General features: G+C 48.2%; 1 protein-coding gene and 3 non-coding genes across 7 annotated transcripts in view; all 4 read right to left on the reverse strand.

Annotated features, from left to right (window-relative positions):
- The window catches only part of ep400 (E1A binding protein p400), a 33,287-nt gene that overhangs the window by 9,893 nt on the left and 8,744 nt on the right, over positions 1 to 14,650 (reverse strand). For 3 of the 4 annotated variants that reach the window (XM_036526492.1, XM_036526491.1, XM_036526490.1), the window contains 23 exons: positions 14,217 to 14,275; positions 14,005 to 14,059; positions 13,787 to 13,876; positions 13,354 to 13,461; positions 13,014 to 13,207; positions 12,716 to 12,893; positions 12,482 to 12,618; positions 11,816 to 11,985; positions 11,442 to 11,616; positions 10,490 to 10,626; positions 9,658 to 9,844; positions 9,037 to 9,206; positions 8,714 to 8,889; positions 6,093 to 6,404; positions 4,445 to 4,603; positions 3,964 to 4,116; positions 3,394 to 3,491; positions 2,833 to 3,137; positions 2,244 to 2,446; positions 1,975 to 2,144; positions 1,245 to 1,441; positions 764 to 875; positions 32 to 301 (listed from right to left, as the gene is read on the reverse strand). In XM_036526492.1, the coding sequence (XP_036382385.1) occupies positions 32 to 301; positions 764 to 875; positions 1,245 to 1,441; positions 1,975 to 2,144; positions 2,244 to 2,446; positions 2,833 to 3,137; positions 3,394 to 3,491; positions 3,964 to 4,116; positions 4,445 to 4,603; positions 6,093 to 6,404; positions 8,714 to 8,889; positions 9,037 to 9,206; positions 9,658 to 9,844; positions 10,490 to 10,626; positions 11,442 to 11,616; positions 11,816 to 11,985; positions 12,482 to 12,618; positions 12,716 to 12,893; positions 13,014 to 13,207; positions 13,354 to 13,461; positions 13,787 to 13,876; positions 14,005 to 14,059; positions 14,217 to 14,275 (3,815 nt within the window). The remainder of the gene's footprint in view (positions 1 to 31; positions 302 to 763; positions 876 to 1,244; positions 1,442 to 1,974; positions 2,145 to 2,243; positions 2,447 to 2,832; positions 3,138 to 3,393; positions 3,492 to 3,963; positions 4,117 to 4,444; positions 4,604 to 6,092; positions 6,405 to 8,713; positions 8,890 to 9,036; positions 9,207 to 9,657; positions 9,845 to 10,489; positions 10,627 to 11,441; positions 11,617 to 11,815; positions 11,986 to 12,481; positions 12,619 to 12,715; positions 12,894 to 13,013; positions 13,208 to 13,353; positions 13,462 to 13,786; positions 13,877 to 14,004; positions 14,060 to 14,216; positions 14,276 to 14,650) is intronic. The other variant, XM_036526493.1, reaches the window with a different exon arrangement.
- Positions 512 to 643, reverse strand: LOC118777304. Its single transcript, XR_005004949.1, has one exon. It is a non-coding gene; the product is annotated as a small nucleolar RNA SNORA49 (small nucleolar RNA).
- LOC118777305 lies at positions 1,803 to 1,933 on the reverse strand. The gene has a single exon (XR_005004950.1). It is a non-coding gene; the product is annotated as a small nucleolar RNA SNORA49 (small nucleolar RNA).
- On the reverse strand, positions 10,019 to 10,150 carry LOC118777302. The gene has a single exon (XR_005004948.1). It is a non-coding gene; the product is annotated as a small nucleolar RNA SNORA49 (small nucleolar RNA).

Consider the following 14,650-nt stretch of genomic DNA (forward strand, 5'->3'; position numbering starts at 1 on the left):
CCCCCGAAACCTGCGTGGCTGCATTGCTAACCTGCTCCATGACGGCCGCCAGCTCCTCCAGCTGGGACGTCTCCTCTGGACCTTTGGCCTCCATTTCCTCTCCAAGGTCCTCCTCTTCCCCTTCCGGCCCCTCCTCTTCCTCCGGGGAGTCGTGGTTAATGCTGTTCAGGGCCTGGATGTAGGGCCGGGCCACGCGGGGTGAAATGGTCTCGGAGGGGGAGGGCTCTTGGTGCAGAACCACAAACTCTTCCACCTTCTCGCCCGACCCCGACTCCACCTCAAACAGGTCCTGGATTGTCCTCTGGAAGTGCACAAAAAACACAATATCAGAGAAGAGCAGCTTCCAGCAAAGTGGCAGAATCTCAAAATGCCGTACAGGCCCTTATGTGCTCATTTAATGGTCTGACAGTCAGCTTAATCAAGGATGACCGTCTGACAAAAAGACTTAATCGGTTCATAAATTAGAATCCATCTGTCAATGAGTTCAGGACTGTTAGAATGGCGGAGATACGGTGTCAGCCCTCTCCCGAGCCCCGCAGACAGCAATGTGGCTGAATGTGAAAGAGGAGAGAGCTCTTGCTGTATCCCCTGTCAATGCCAGGAGCCCAAACTGTACTCAGGCCCTGGAGTAAGGGAGGGGAACAACCTGTACATGCCCGCTATTTAGAGGATAGCTTTTTAAGGCAAGGCTACATGAATGCATTAAGCAGACATTCTGATATTGGGAATCTTCTGGAATGTGAGGAGGTGCCCGCCAGCACACCTGTGTCAGGAAAGCGAGAGTGTAGTCTGTGCCCTGAGCCGCCACCTCCCGGATCAGATCCTTGGTTCCGTTCTTCAGCAGCTTCTCTTCAATGGAATTGCCGCTCTCCAGCCTGGATCAAAGGAAGGAATATCACTATTCTGACATTCCAGACAACGGCTGGAAAATGTAACAACGGCATTCCATCATGTAATGTGCAGAGGAGCCATAAATTCCATAGTTCCAATCCAATTCCAACTTTGCCCCTGGATTGGTCATTCCAACTCCACGTGGTCTGGCTAATTGCCACTGAATGCTGCTGAATTACTGTATGCAACAGCTTTGCACAGCATTGCATAGCTGCAAAGGCTGGTCTTACAAGGGTTAATTAAGATGTACTGCTGCAACTTGAGAACATGAGAACATGCAAAAACATGCCTTGGCATGCTAAATAATGGCAAAGACCTGCTGCATAAATAAAGTGAAGGTCTGTGGACGTTACCTGTAGATGTGGATGTCCTTGGAGCGTCCAATCTTGTCACACCACTCCTGGGTGCGGGCGTCCATGCTGGGGTTGAGGTCAGTGTCGTAGAAGACGATGGTGTCGGCGTCAAAGACATGGCCGACCGCTGAGCCGCAGCGGTTGGTGAGGATGGTGCAGAACACCTGCCTGTTCCTGTTGAAGCTCTTCATCTGCTCCTGGGGGAGAGAGGCAGACAGGGGTGTGAGCTTTGCTATCCACATCTGAGACCAAGTCAGCGTTACTCTGAACTTCTGTGTCTTTTTGTTTCTCCCTTCGATTCTTTCACACGAAAAAAAAAAAAAAAAACCAACAACACGATGGATCGCCACTGTCAACGTTCGCTTTGAAGGATGACATCAAGGCGCAGGAGCAGCAAAGGAGAAAGAAGCAAGAAAAAGTTTAGAAATAAAGGTCTTTACGTGCTGGTGCAAGGTTCAGAAACATGATTTCAGGGTGTTTTAGTATCAGACAGAAGGAAAAGTGGAAAGGTAGCACTCCTGGGTTCTGAAGCACAGCTCCAGAACTTCTGAGGCTCCCACTGTTGGCTTCTCTTTAGGCCCCAGGTGGAACACTGTCCAGTGGGGAGGGAAGAGAGCCTGGTACTCTATCCCCTTACAAAGCCAGAGCGCTACACTGCCTCGGAAGGTACTGGTGTTAGACAGGGAGAGCGAAGAGCGTTTTAAGGGCCATGGACTCCCGATGCTGGTACCTGTCGCTCCTCCAAGGGCAAGTTCTCGTCCACTCGCACGTAAGTCAGCCGGTGACGATCCAGGAACATCTCCAGGATGTCCAGCATCTTGACCATCTGGGTGAAGATGAGGACGCGACGGCTCTCCGACCTGAGCTTGTGCAGCAGCACAGCCAGGGCCTCCAGCTTGCCTGGAGGGAGGAACATCAGCATCACGTGAGACACAGCGCCAAGGAGGAGGCTCACACTCAGCTTTCTGGTAGGCAGCTTTTAAGGCGAGCTCATCTGACCTGAGTCCATCTCCAGCAGCTGCAGGTCAGGAAACTGGAGGACGTGGCCGGAGGCGACGCGGCGGATCTCTGTCCCGTGCGGGGCGGAGGCCTCCTCCAGCCGGCGGCGGAAAGACTTCTGTTCCAGGGTGAACCGAGGCGGGGGATTGGCCGTGTACAGCTGAGGGGGAGGAGCGAGGGCGGCCGGAACCACACAGGAGAACCTAGGCAGGGACGGGACAGCAGCTTTACCAACAAGTGATATCACATGGGGAAACCGGCTCCTCAAGTTCTCCTATCCATTGCCTTACATTATTGTCATTTAGCAGATGGTCTTATCTAGAGTGATTTACATGTTACAATTCTTATAAGGTATCCGTTTATACAGCTGGATATTCACTGAGGCAATTGTGGGTTAAGTACTTTGCCCAAGGGCACAGTACAGTGCCCTAACTGGGAATCGAACCAGCAACCTTCTGGTTACAACCCATGCTCCTTACCACCATGCTACATTCTTCTGACAGAATGAAACCTATCTGGCTGACTCCACAGCTGCACTGCTTTTCGAAAACGCTCTGAAAACACCACAGCTGTACGGCTATCCTCTCACCTCTTGGCCAGTTGCTCCCCGGCCTCTTGCTGCTCTTGGGTGGAGATCAGGGCCGAGCGCAGGTGGGAGACCGTGGAGACGCAGGTGTGCTGCGCCCTCTGACAGCTGTCCCTGCCCACCCACCTCCACCTGCCGGGGCCCTGGGTGGAGGAGGGGGGAGGGGGCGGCCCGTCGCCCTCGGAAACGGAGCAGGCCTGCAGCAGGTCGGCCCCATACAGCACACCCCGGGCGCAGCGCCGCTCGTTGGCGTTGAAGAGGCGGTTCAGCCGTTCTTTGGCCAGACGGTTCCTCTCCTCAGAGGACTCCTACATTCAGAGAGTACGGACGATGAGAACCTCTATTTCACTGCCGATTAAGCATTGCATTCAAGCAAAGAACTGAATGATGCACTGTAACATCATGAAAAAAAAAAGCTGCTAAAAAAGGTGCCTTTCTATTCACATTCACTGCATACTTTCAGGCTTCTGTAAAGAGTAATTGGCAGGAAACATTTAAAAATATTTAATATATTTAAAAATGAATTGCTGGAGGAGTCTGGAATGGCTAGCTACAGTCTCTTACCTGAGGGGCAGTGGGAGCTCCAGGTGAGGACTTGGCGTTGGCCCCCTGGTCCCCAGAGACTGCAGTTGTGACTGTGGCTTTTGCTACGACCCCAGGAGCTAGAAAAGGAGGGGGAAATATTTAAGATGAGGAGGAAAAACCTGGTAGTAGCCAGTCATGAACAGAACAGATGCCTTCTCTCTTAAAAAAAAAGGCAATAGTGAAGAAAGTGAAGATTCAATATACCACTCTCATACACAATCAGATATAGGACTTGCATCTCAGTACCATCAGTAATGACAACTATTTGGGTTTGTCAGGTTGGTCGGTTTGTATATTCACTGCCCCCTGAAATCATAACTGCCAGCATGGCTGAAGCTGCCTCAGAACAGCAAGCAAACTGCAAACACACACTGAAGGACATGGAGTAGGAGGGGGAATGCTCAAAGGACGGCTCACCAGTACAATATTCCAACTGGTTGCCAACTGGCTGAAAAACTCCCTTCGTTCAACCTCGGACACCGATTTTAAGATTTGCCGATTGTCCCGTTCAGGGCCACTGTGGACCAGAAACCTCCTTGAGTGTCGTACCTTGTGGGGCAGAAGAGGTGGCTGCAGGCAGGGTGCCAGGAGTGGCTGTGGTATTTGGGACGGGCAGAGACTGAGGCACTGGCTGCATCACCATGGAGCCCTGGGGTCTGAGGATCTGCTGGCCGGGGGCCGACACGATCTGCAGGATGTTGCCTGCACCGTTTGACACGGCACCAGAGGACAGAGAGACAGAGTTAAAAAGCTACCTATGGCAAAGGGGATGGCTACTCAGTTCAACACAAAGCACAAGTTAAAACAGGTTCAGCAACTTAAAAAAAGAAATGATTCTCAATTAAACAATTTAAATAATACTGATTATCTTGATTCAACTCCAGCAACTTTAGTACAAAAAAAAACATTAAATTAAATTGCCCTGACGAGAACAGGCATAAGACAGCAGCGTGTTATGAGAACTCAGAGTCTGGGAGGAGGGAGAAGCAGCAGAGCGGACAGGAGAATACTGGAAATGGTGGTGCATTACCGAGGGTGCCTTGGAGCTGCAAGGGCTGCCCCGTGGTAAGCTGCCGCAGCTGGCTGGGCGACAGGGTGAACTTGTTGCCCTGGAACTGGAGGGTGACGGGCGTCTCGGGCTGGGAGATGCGGTTCTGACCCAGCTGGGTGATCTTCACCACGTCTCCACCTTTAGCGAGGGTGAAACACACACACACATACACGGCTCCAGTCACGTAACGGCACGCAGTTGGGTGGGAGCGCGGAATCTCGCAACGCACTCAGCAACACGCACACTCGCACATACACAAATTCACGGACACGCACACGCACACCATCCTGAGTTTTAGTTAGTGGGGGTGGGGGTGAGAAAGCAGCCAGACATGCAGAATCAGAGGGTGGGTTATTCAGGGGGCAAGATGCCCTCCACATCAGGAGAACAATGTCAGCACCTACCCTCTACCCACCCCTGAAAGAAGAAATTAAAACAAAACAAACAAAACAAAAAAAACAAAACTTAAAAACGTCACTCGTCAGGTGAGACAGATCCCTGCAACAAACACATCTTCAGTTAACGCAGTGACTTGCAATTAACTGCCTTTTCAAGAACAGTACACCTTTTGACACCTGTGCCACGCTTAACTTGCTGGCCAGGTGACAGATTTGGGAATGTCAAATTCATAACACACTGTAAATTCACACTGAAAGTAGATTATTCGGGTTCTCCAAAGGAATTGCACTGATTGGACCTGCGGGCGTGTCACATCTTGGGTTTTTGAAAAGGTTTCCTTTTCCTGTTTTTGGAGAAGGCTTTCCTAGTGCAGTGAGAACAGGAAGTGAGTGGCATGTATCCACGTGCTGGACAGTGCACACACCTCTAGGTTCAAACAGCGTTATCGAAACAAAATAAAAACACACAAGACAAACGAATGGAAGGGAGAAAAAAAAGAGAGAGAAAAAAAGAAATATTACAAAGCTTTATGATTTGATCCTGCAGCCGGGCTGCGGGGCTGATTCAGAAAAGCTTGAGGATTAGTATCCTTACGGGAGAGATGGGCCAAGAAAAAGAAACGTGAGTAAATGAATAATAATAATAATAATGATAATAATAATAAAAAAGAGAACAGAAATTAAGGTTAACGGTAAACCTGGAATCGGTGGACAGTCCAGACAGCAGGAGACTGATGTGGACATGCAGATTTCAGGAGACAGAAGAGGAAAATAAAGAGACCACTGGTGGGATGCTGCTGAAGTGGTTTTGGTACTGGGCCCTGTGGACTTTTGATTTAGTTTCACTGATTCTTGCACGACAGAGGCAATCGTAAACCTGCCGTTGAAGGAAAAAACTATTTCACCCCAGGAATATCTTCTCAACCCTCCCCTAATATAACCAGGGAGAGGAAATGTCACAACAGACCTTCCTATTGGCAGAAGGCCAGTCCGTTATGCTAAAACCGCCCCTCCAGGCAACACTACTGACGTACGTAGTAATTAAGCTATGGCTGAATCAGCACCTTCCTTCTGAGCGAGTACAGGCTTCCTGCTACACCAGACCAGACACACCTCAGCAGTGTCCCAGAAACAGGCCTCTTTCAGGGTTTCCCAGTTTCGGTTGCTCTTGTGCCAGAAGTGGGAGGCGTGGAAGGGAAGGGTTGGGGCGAGGGAGTGGGGCCACTTACTAGGCAAGCGTGCCTGGGCCTGGGAGGTAAGTACCAGCCTCTGTGGCAGCAGGCTCTGCTGGATGGCATGGGCGGGGCCCTGGGGGGAGGCCTGTGCGGGCCTAGGCACCTGCACGGCTGTGGGCGGGGCTAGCTGGGGCACGCCGCCCCCTGCAGGCCCGCCCAGCGCCTGGCCAGCCGCGGCGGGAGCGGCCCCCACCGCATGCTGTCCAGGGGCGGTGCTGGCCACGGCGGCCAGGGCAGAGGACGAGGTGCTGGTGATGGTGGTGGAAGGAGAGGTAGTCTGGGCTTTCTGTAAGGCCATCCCAGCCACTGCGAAGGACAAGGGGGGGGGGGTGGGGGAATCGGGGAGGGAGGGGGTATGGCTTGCTGTTAGGCGTGTCATTGTAAGGGTATCCTCCTCTTGTGCTCTACACCCTAACTGGAGTGGGGTTTTAATTTGTTTAGTTACATTTGGTTAAAAGGTGTGTAGTGGTGCAGGTAGAATATCACCCTGTGTGAGTTTTAATTAGGCACAGCCCAGGACATATTTCACATTCAACTAAGGCTCCATCATATCCAATTATGGGTAAAACTGGAAGAAAAGAATCTCTCCTTACAGTGCCACTGCAAAACAGTTCTAGTTAAAAAAAGAAAAAGTATTAAACACTAGTTTCTCCAAATAAACATCTGTACATTTGCAGGAAAAACATAACTTTGAAAAATTCAGACACAAAAAGAGAAAACACATATGCAAATTTATCAACAACAAAAAGCTAAACTGTTAAAGAAAACAGTAAATAAGTGTGAAAGGGCAAAACAAGGTTTAATTTCTGGGAAGCAAAATGGCATCAGACAGTACATCAAGCTTAGCTTTGAGTCATGATAAACTGTCAATAGAAAATTTGAGATTGTGTTCACAAAAGACTTGTTTGGGATGGTTGACATCACAGTGAAGGCAGCTGGAGTGACGCATGCGAATACAGTGGGAAAAATTAACTCCATTCCACAACCTTGCAGTTTCGTAAAAAGTTTCATACAATTTCGTACATTCTGAACAGACAAATGTTTCATTTTAAGACCTCCGTCAAGAGTTTTCTGTTAATCTATTAATAAAATTAATAACTCAAATGAGACGCAGAGTTGCGAATAATCTCTTCAACTCTAACACAAACCAAGCAACAGAATTTACAGCAATGTGACTGTCAACTAGCTAGTTAGCTAGTTTACCATTCTTGGGCTCTGCAATTTGACATGCACACGGCTGGAACAAGTCATGTTGTCCTGTTTTATTATTATATCCAGCGACTGTTAAGAACGACTGAAATGTTTCAACAGTCTCAGTCTTCATTATTTCCATGTACATCTGCTATGCACTGCATCATTCTTATACACGGCTGTCTAGTGGCTAGCTTCCACCTTACCAGTGCTAAGCTGAGAGTCTCAGATTATGCCACAATTTTTTCTGACTGGCTTGGTTTATTAGCACAAAGAAATTCTCTGTGATGGTGCATGTTTCGCAAAGTCAGTTTTATTAATGTATGAACATAAGACTGACTTGTGTCTTTGACTGAAACGCATTCTACACATACGCTTTAATCAGGCACCACTGACTGCACCGGGAGTGCAAAGTTCGCTGAGTTATTAGCCAGATGTTAAACATGACAGACATCTTAATGATATCAATTTAACTTGCAATTTCTTAAACCAGCTGCGGAACTCTACATTACTGTAAATGTTCTGGATTATGACATTTAAATTTGAACATGTCTAGCCCAAGTTAATTTTTATTCAATCTAATCCAGATAAACTACTGTGAAAAGATGTTCACTTATTTGGTGTGATTCTCGTTTTCCAAATTTGTATAGCCAATGCACAAAAACAGAAATCTCTGCCATTTTTTAAGGATGCGTCCATCCCAACAGCTATCAAATAACTAACTAAAGAAGCATTCACTGCAAAGGTACGGTTAATAGCAGCACTTGAAGTAAACATGAGGACCACCAAAAAAAGTGAAAAGCATATCAGCTTATCAGCTTTCCAGGCACCTAAAATATCAATAGCAGTATCAGCCTTGTAAAATCCACAGTGGTTGACCTCTTGAGCACACCTTTATAAGGAATCTTTATATGGAATAGGATCGTTGTCTAGGCTAAATTTTGTTTAATGCTGTCAACTGTCAGAACAAATTCAAAGATAAGCATGAGGCTGCAGTCTGAAGTTGTAAGGTCACCCTACCACTACATATCAGTTTGCTGTGGTTATGCTTCACTTGCTTGAGGCTGAGTGGAGTCCTCCTGCGCCCAGGCATGCACACAATTGTAAGAAATACAGCTGACTCAACTAAATGTTAACAGCATAACTACCCAGGTAGGAATTAAAGCCATTTGGGCACTTGAATGTTTTGTAAAGACATTAATCAAATTTTTTTTGGGGGGAAAAAAAAGCAGATTCTTCCCTGTTGCAGGACAATGGAAATTCTGCAAGAAAACATCAGGATTGGGAAACAGTATTCCTCATGGAGTAAAACATACTAGCAAGGCTCTTGGTGTAGAAAAACCTCACAGTGAGCAAAAGGAGGGGGGGAAAACTAACAGAAAAATTACACAAAATGCAGAGGAAGGGAGTCAGTGATCTCTTACCCTGCGTGGTGGCAGTGGTTGTAACAGGGGACTTGCCCCGGGCCTGGGCGGGCTGGGACACGGTGGCAGTGGTAGTGGAAGCAGTGGTGGGGGTCGGAGTCCGCTGGGCCACAGAGCTGGTCACTGGAACCGTTCGACCCTCTGGCTTTGTACCATACTGCACTGGCTGGAACAACCTGCCACATCAAGTGACACGGTCAAACCACGCGCTTACTCCACCATCCGACTCATGATGTGCAGCCTTGGTCAAGCCAGAGCCCCAGAGTTATAATGCTAAGGAATGACAGATAAATGGCACAGACAGAGGCATGGGCTTTACACACCTCATGGGTTTGATCTTGCAGGGTTTGGGTCTGGATGGTGGGTCGGGAGCATTGTAGATCTCCTCTATCAGCTGTCGGGAGACTCTCAGCTTGGGCACCACATCCTCCGTCTCGTAGCGTGTCAGTTGGTTCTCGTTACTGACCAAGTCAAATATGGACAGGTCCACAGTCTGGAGAACAGACCAAATGAAAAGGTTAATACACAACCAGGGACTAAAATACAAACCAATTCCCTGTTGACCTTCTATAGATTTTTAGGACTCATTAAACGGGAATTATCGGACTCTGAATGTCACAGGCCGTTTGACCTTGCGACCTGAGAATTCTGTGTACAAACACAAACAACATTTGTGTCTAATTAAACCAAGACCATTCATAAATGGCCATATTTAAGACTGAAATTTATTTTTAGGACCAAATATAATTCTGCTTGCCTAGCTCAGGCGTTCAGAAATCTGGTGTGGTTACATTTACATTTACTCAGTTGGCAGACGCTTTTATCCAAAGTGTCAACAATATTAGAATTGCTGCATGACCAGGTTTCAATGGTTGGTAGAGATAACGAGCGCATTAAACCATTAGATTACATTTTTTTTTGCCTCTGGATGGTACCACCCTCACCTTCCACAGGTTTGGCTGCAGAGCGCCAAGGACCAGAGAGGCGGTGTTGTACTGCAGGGCCCGGGACACGTGTGTGCTCTGGGTCTCTCTGGGCTGCACCAGGTCCGGGTGGTTGCAGATCCGCTGCAGCCGCATCAGGACCTGCAGCACGCTGACAAAGTGACCCGTCTTCAGGGCCTCCTGAGCTCTGGAGGGAGAGGCGAAGGGGAGAGGCACTTCAACAACAAGCAGCTCCAGCCTACAGCATCCCCCATAAGAGCAAGAGGGAAAAAACCCAGGACCTTTTAAAATGCTTCACATCTGGAATACGACACTGATCACAGCGTTAATAAGCTCGGGACTGTTAGAATGGGGGTGGCGAGCTGTCAGCCCTCTCCCGAGCCCCGCAGACAGCAGTGTGGCTGAATGTGAAAGAGGAGAGAGCTCTTGCTGTATCCCCTGTCAATGCCAGGAGCCCAAACTGTACTCAGGCCCTGGAGTAAGGGAGGGGAATGGCCCATCATGAACGTTATTTAGAGGATGGCTTCTGTAGACAAGGCAACGTGAATGAATCACATGAAATTAAGCAGACAATCTGATACTGGGAATCTTTCAGAATGCGAGTGGGTGCATGTAAGGGAGGGGAGCTGCCTATCCATCACTGCACAGTAACAGAGTTAAAATTCACCCCAACAATCGCTAATTCCGCGGGATTCTGATTATCAAAATGTTTAGTGGTGGGGATCCTAATTTGGTATAATTTTCCGATTATCAAATTATCATTATCACAATTAGCACATCTTAATCATATAATAATGATAATTATTCATACATGATGCTCGCTCACACTCACCCCGGCTGTGTCATGACGTCCTCGTACAGGCTCTTCTGACGGCTGGACAGGCGGCACTTCAGGATGTGCTCGTACTTTTTGGGAAGCTGCTTCTCCACGTCTCTCTTGGTGCGCCTCAGGATGAAGGGCTGGATCATCTGCAGGGGTGGGGGGACAGGGGGGAGGTCGTGTCACCAGGCTGAGTTTCACTGGACTGAGGGCAGCCTCTGATCAGTGCTTTCAAGCCCACGTTACAGCGGTTTTATTTTTGTGGCAGGCACCCTGATCCAGAGAGGCTTGCAGGGCTTAGAAGATGAAAGTGCAGAATACACATATCAATTAGCGAGTGCAAGAGCAGCCTCTTGCATAATTCACTGACACGATGCCAAGACATTACTTGCCTATTCTGAGGGGACTAAGAGCAAAAAATGAATTCTAGGCAGATACATTTGCATACATTTATGTAATACAGTCTCATACGACTCAAAATAAAAACATTGAAAATCACAGAACACCTCGGTAACTAGACAGCTAAATGTGTTACATCTTAATGACAGTTCAGTTGTTATGGGTCAAGAAATCCCACACTGGGGTGGGGTTTCACTGCATGAAAGGGGACCCTGCGTGCCATGACTCAACGAAAAGGAGCTTCTACAATTTCTGATTCTTTAGGCAGTGCGACAGTGGATCAAACACTCAACAAATCAGAATTCATTAAATCTCTACAGTGATGTACATTACATTATTTTCAACTTCCAATTTTATCCATTTATACAGCTGGACATTTACTGAGGCAGTTGTGGGTTAAGTACCTTGCCCAAGGGTATAGCAGCAGTGCCCCAGCGGGGAACCATCCGGTTATGTGCCCTGCTCCTTACCATTAAGCTACACCGTTGCGCCAATGTCTTAGGATGAGCAGGTTTATAAACATCAATGAAAGCACAACACCTTGGACCAGGAACCGGGAACCCACCCTGTGCAGTCGGATAACCAGCTTGTGGCAGTAGTCCTGGTTCTGGTCCGTGCCGGGCTTGACGGGAAAGTCCAGGTAGGGGCGTGTGATGCCGGGGAGCAGGAAGTGGATCATGGTCCACAGCTCTTTAAGGGTGTTCTGGAGCGGAGTGTTGATCAGCAGGAGCCTCTGTTGACTGAAAAAGCATCCCCACATTTCATCAAATCGGCGTTTTGGGCCTTAACCTAACAACATTTCTGTGATGTTCCCTTACTGCATGAATAAAGGATTATAGTGTTCCCCCCCCCCAGTCTGTTTATGTGGACCCTCACATGAAGTGAGATTCTGTGAGCTTTCCCCAGGCCCACACTGCGAAAGGCTTCTATTTAACGCACCTCTTTATGGAAAAAATGGTGTCCCAGTGCTTCTCCGTCATGTTCCTAATGAGCTGCACCTCGTCCAGCACCAGGTGCTTCCACCTCTTCTTCAGAAACTCCCTTTGGTCCTTCAGCAGCAGCTTGTAGGAGGTTATGCACACGTGGAAGCTGTTGGGCTGCGACCACCACTGAGGATGTGTCAGCACAGGGCAAGTTAGAGATGCAAAACAAGCACAAGCAGAGATTGCAGACCCTCAGCTCCTTGATTAAACTTCTTTCGTTGCAGATTCCCTCTACTGGCCAATATAGAGGCCAATACAGCCAATATAGACTTCAGCTAACAAAATCATCAATGCTTCACATGTAGAAAAGCTGGAAGCTGACTAGTGTCAAAACCATAAATTCAAGTGTAGATTAAGATCACTGCAACAGATGACTGAACCATGGAAACAGTCTCATTTGAATGAAAGCCTGGGATGTAACAGACCATTCTTTTCTGACAAATAAATGAATACTTGGCTAAATACAGTGCCTCTAAAGCAAAAGTAATGAAAAAAGAGTTATGGAAAAAAACAAGTAAAAAAAAAACTCAAGACGACAGAGACAAAAAAATAAATTAATAATAAATACATATAATAAATAAAACAACTACAGCCAATGATATTCTTTAGCAGAAAGGCTTACTGATCTCTTGATTTTTCGCTCCCTCTTGTTGCCCAGATAAAGCAGGATCTTCAAGCCAGGACACCAGCGCTTGAATTCCATCTCCCAGCTCAGCATTTTGCACGTCCGCACCACCACGAGATGCGGTCCCCATATTCCTGGAAGGACAGGTAACGTTTCAACTCCCACTTAAATTTCAACTCTGAGAAACCTCTCTCTCCAAATATGTCCCCCCCCTTCCAGCAGACTACCAACCTTCCTGACAGGCCAGGTGGGCCAGGAAGGCGACGGTCTGCACGGTCTTGCCCAGCCCGGTCTCGTCCGCCAGGATCCCGTTCAGGTGCTTCTTGTGGAGGCTGGCCAGCCAGTCCACGCCGATCTGCTGGTACTCCCGCAGCGAGCCGTGCAGCAGAAAGGGGGGAGGGCTGCGCACCTGAGGGACAGAGAGAGAGACGGACGCAAGGTCACTCAGACGCTGCAGGTCGGCCTCCACGCCGTCTTACAGCCACACTCCTCTCCGGGAGAAGGGCGGAGACAAACCCTCCGGACTCACCGCGGCAGTGGTCCTGGCGCTACCCTTGGGTAGGATGAGCTCGGTGGCCGTCGCCACCTCCACGATATCCCTCTTGGGCTTGCCGTCAGCACCGAGGGAGGTCACCTTCTCAGCACCACGGTGCTGCTCCACGTTCAGCAGGGAGTCAATCAGCACCGCCTCGTGGGGGCTGTCCAGGGGGGACTCCTCCATCTCTGTGAGCGACCGGGAAAACAAACATTTAACCCCAGAATCACGCGTTTCCCTGACTAGCGTGAAACATAGATCAAGCATGTCAACAGCAGCTGCCCTCGTCTCAACTGGCAACGCAGCAAACGGCGGCTCCACAGTCACTCCTCACCTTCGTCTCTGTCCTCGTCCTCGCTCTGGGAGCTTGGCTGGGGCCACTCAAAGTTCTCTGCATAAGCGCCAGCGTACTGCTTCACCAGGGCGTCCAAAGGCATCTCCGCTGGGGACAAAGCAATAAAGAGGCGTGAGAACACAACAGTGCTAAAATTACGGCTGCATACGGGCCAAGCCCAAGATCAAACAAACAAAACCGCATATGCACAAATGCCATGTTTGCGATCTGGATTTGCGACAGTGTTTGAGGTCGCATTCCCACCGATATTTCAGCCAGTCAATATTTGCCTTTTTATTTAAATATACTTAACCATTAGTCTCATAACTGCACTGGATAGAAATAGATGAGTCAACATGGCAACAAAAATTTGTAGAAACTCACTGAAAAGACCACACAGTTCCCCGCAACCCATTACTCTTGTGTGCATTACCTTCTTTAGTCAGTTCGGCCAGCTCTGCCTGATGGTCTGCCGTCGCCTCCATGGCTTCCTGCTCTTCTATGGTGCTCTCCTCATCCTCCACTGCAAGAGGGAACACCGCTATTCACAATGTGACAACCGTTACAGAAGGAACACCACCACCTTTCTAAAGGGCAGGCATGTTTTCTCCCATTAGCAAAGTAACGACAGTGTAACTTTAGCTTCAGTACCTTCCTCTTCAGTCACTGAAGTGCTGGCTTTTCGTTTTCGAGCAGAGGTCACCTCCTGTTGAATAAAGTGGATAAAGTAATGCAAATATATATCTGAAGAAAAAAAAAAAATACAAATATACATCCCCAAACAAAGGCCAGATGTGTGACTCTCTGCATGCAGAAGCCTTCAACTCTCACGAAAATGAAGAGGTGAAAGAAAAGGATCTTACAGAACGGCCATCTTCTTCAGCTTTCTCCCCCAGCCCCTGGGCAGGTTTCACGCTTTGTCCTGCAATGCATTTGATATTAATATCTCAACACATTCCAAACACAGTCATTCTAATGCACTCCAAACACAACATAAGGTCCAGGTAAGCAGCTTCGCTTACCCCTGTGGCAATAATGTCTCAGCTTGCAGACTACTGAAGTCAGTGGGCAAGAATTCATAGAACAACAATTAGAATCCGTTCAGAATCCGTTTAAAAGAAATGCTAGCAAATTCTATTTTAGAATACCCACTTGCCTTCATCTGGATTACACATTCAAAAGAGCAATCGATAACCACTTGATTTCACTGCTGGTAAATGGCAAATAAATGGTGGTGACGGTTGATAAGTAACCTCGGTGGTGTGTGTGCTTTTATGCTTTACACATGTTTGAGGGA

Source organism: Megalops cyprinoides, chromosome 4 (assembly GCF_013368585.1).
Source record: "Megalops cyprinoides isolate fMegCyp1 chromosome 4, fMegCyp1.pri, whole genome shotgun sequence".
NCBI lineage: Eukaryota > Metazoa > Chordata > Actinopteri > Elopiformes > Megalopidae > Megalops > Megalops cyprinoides.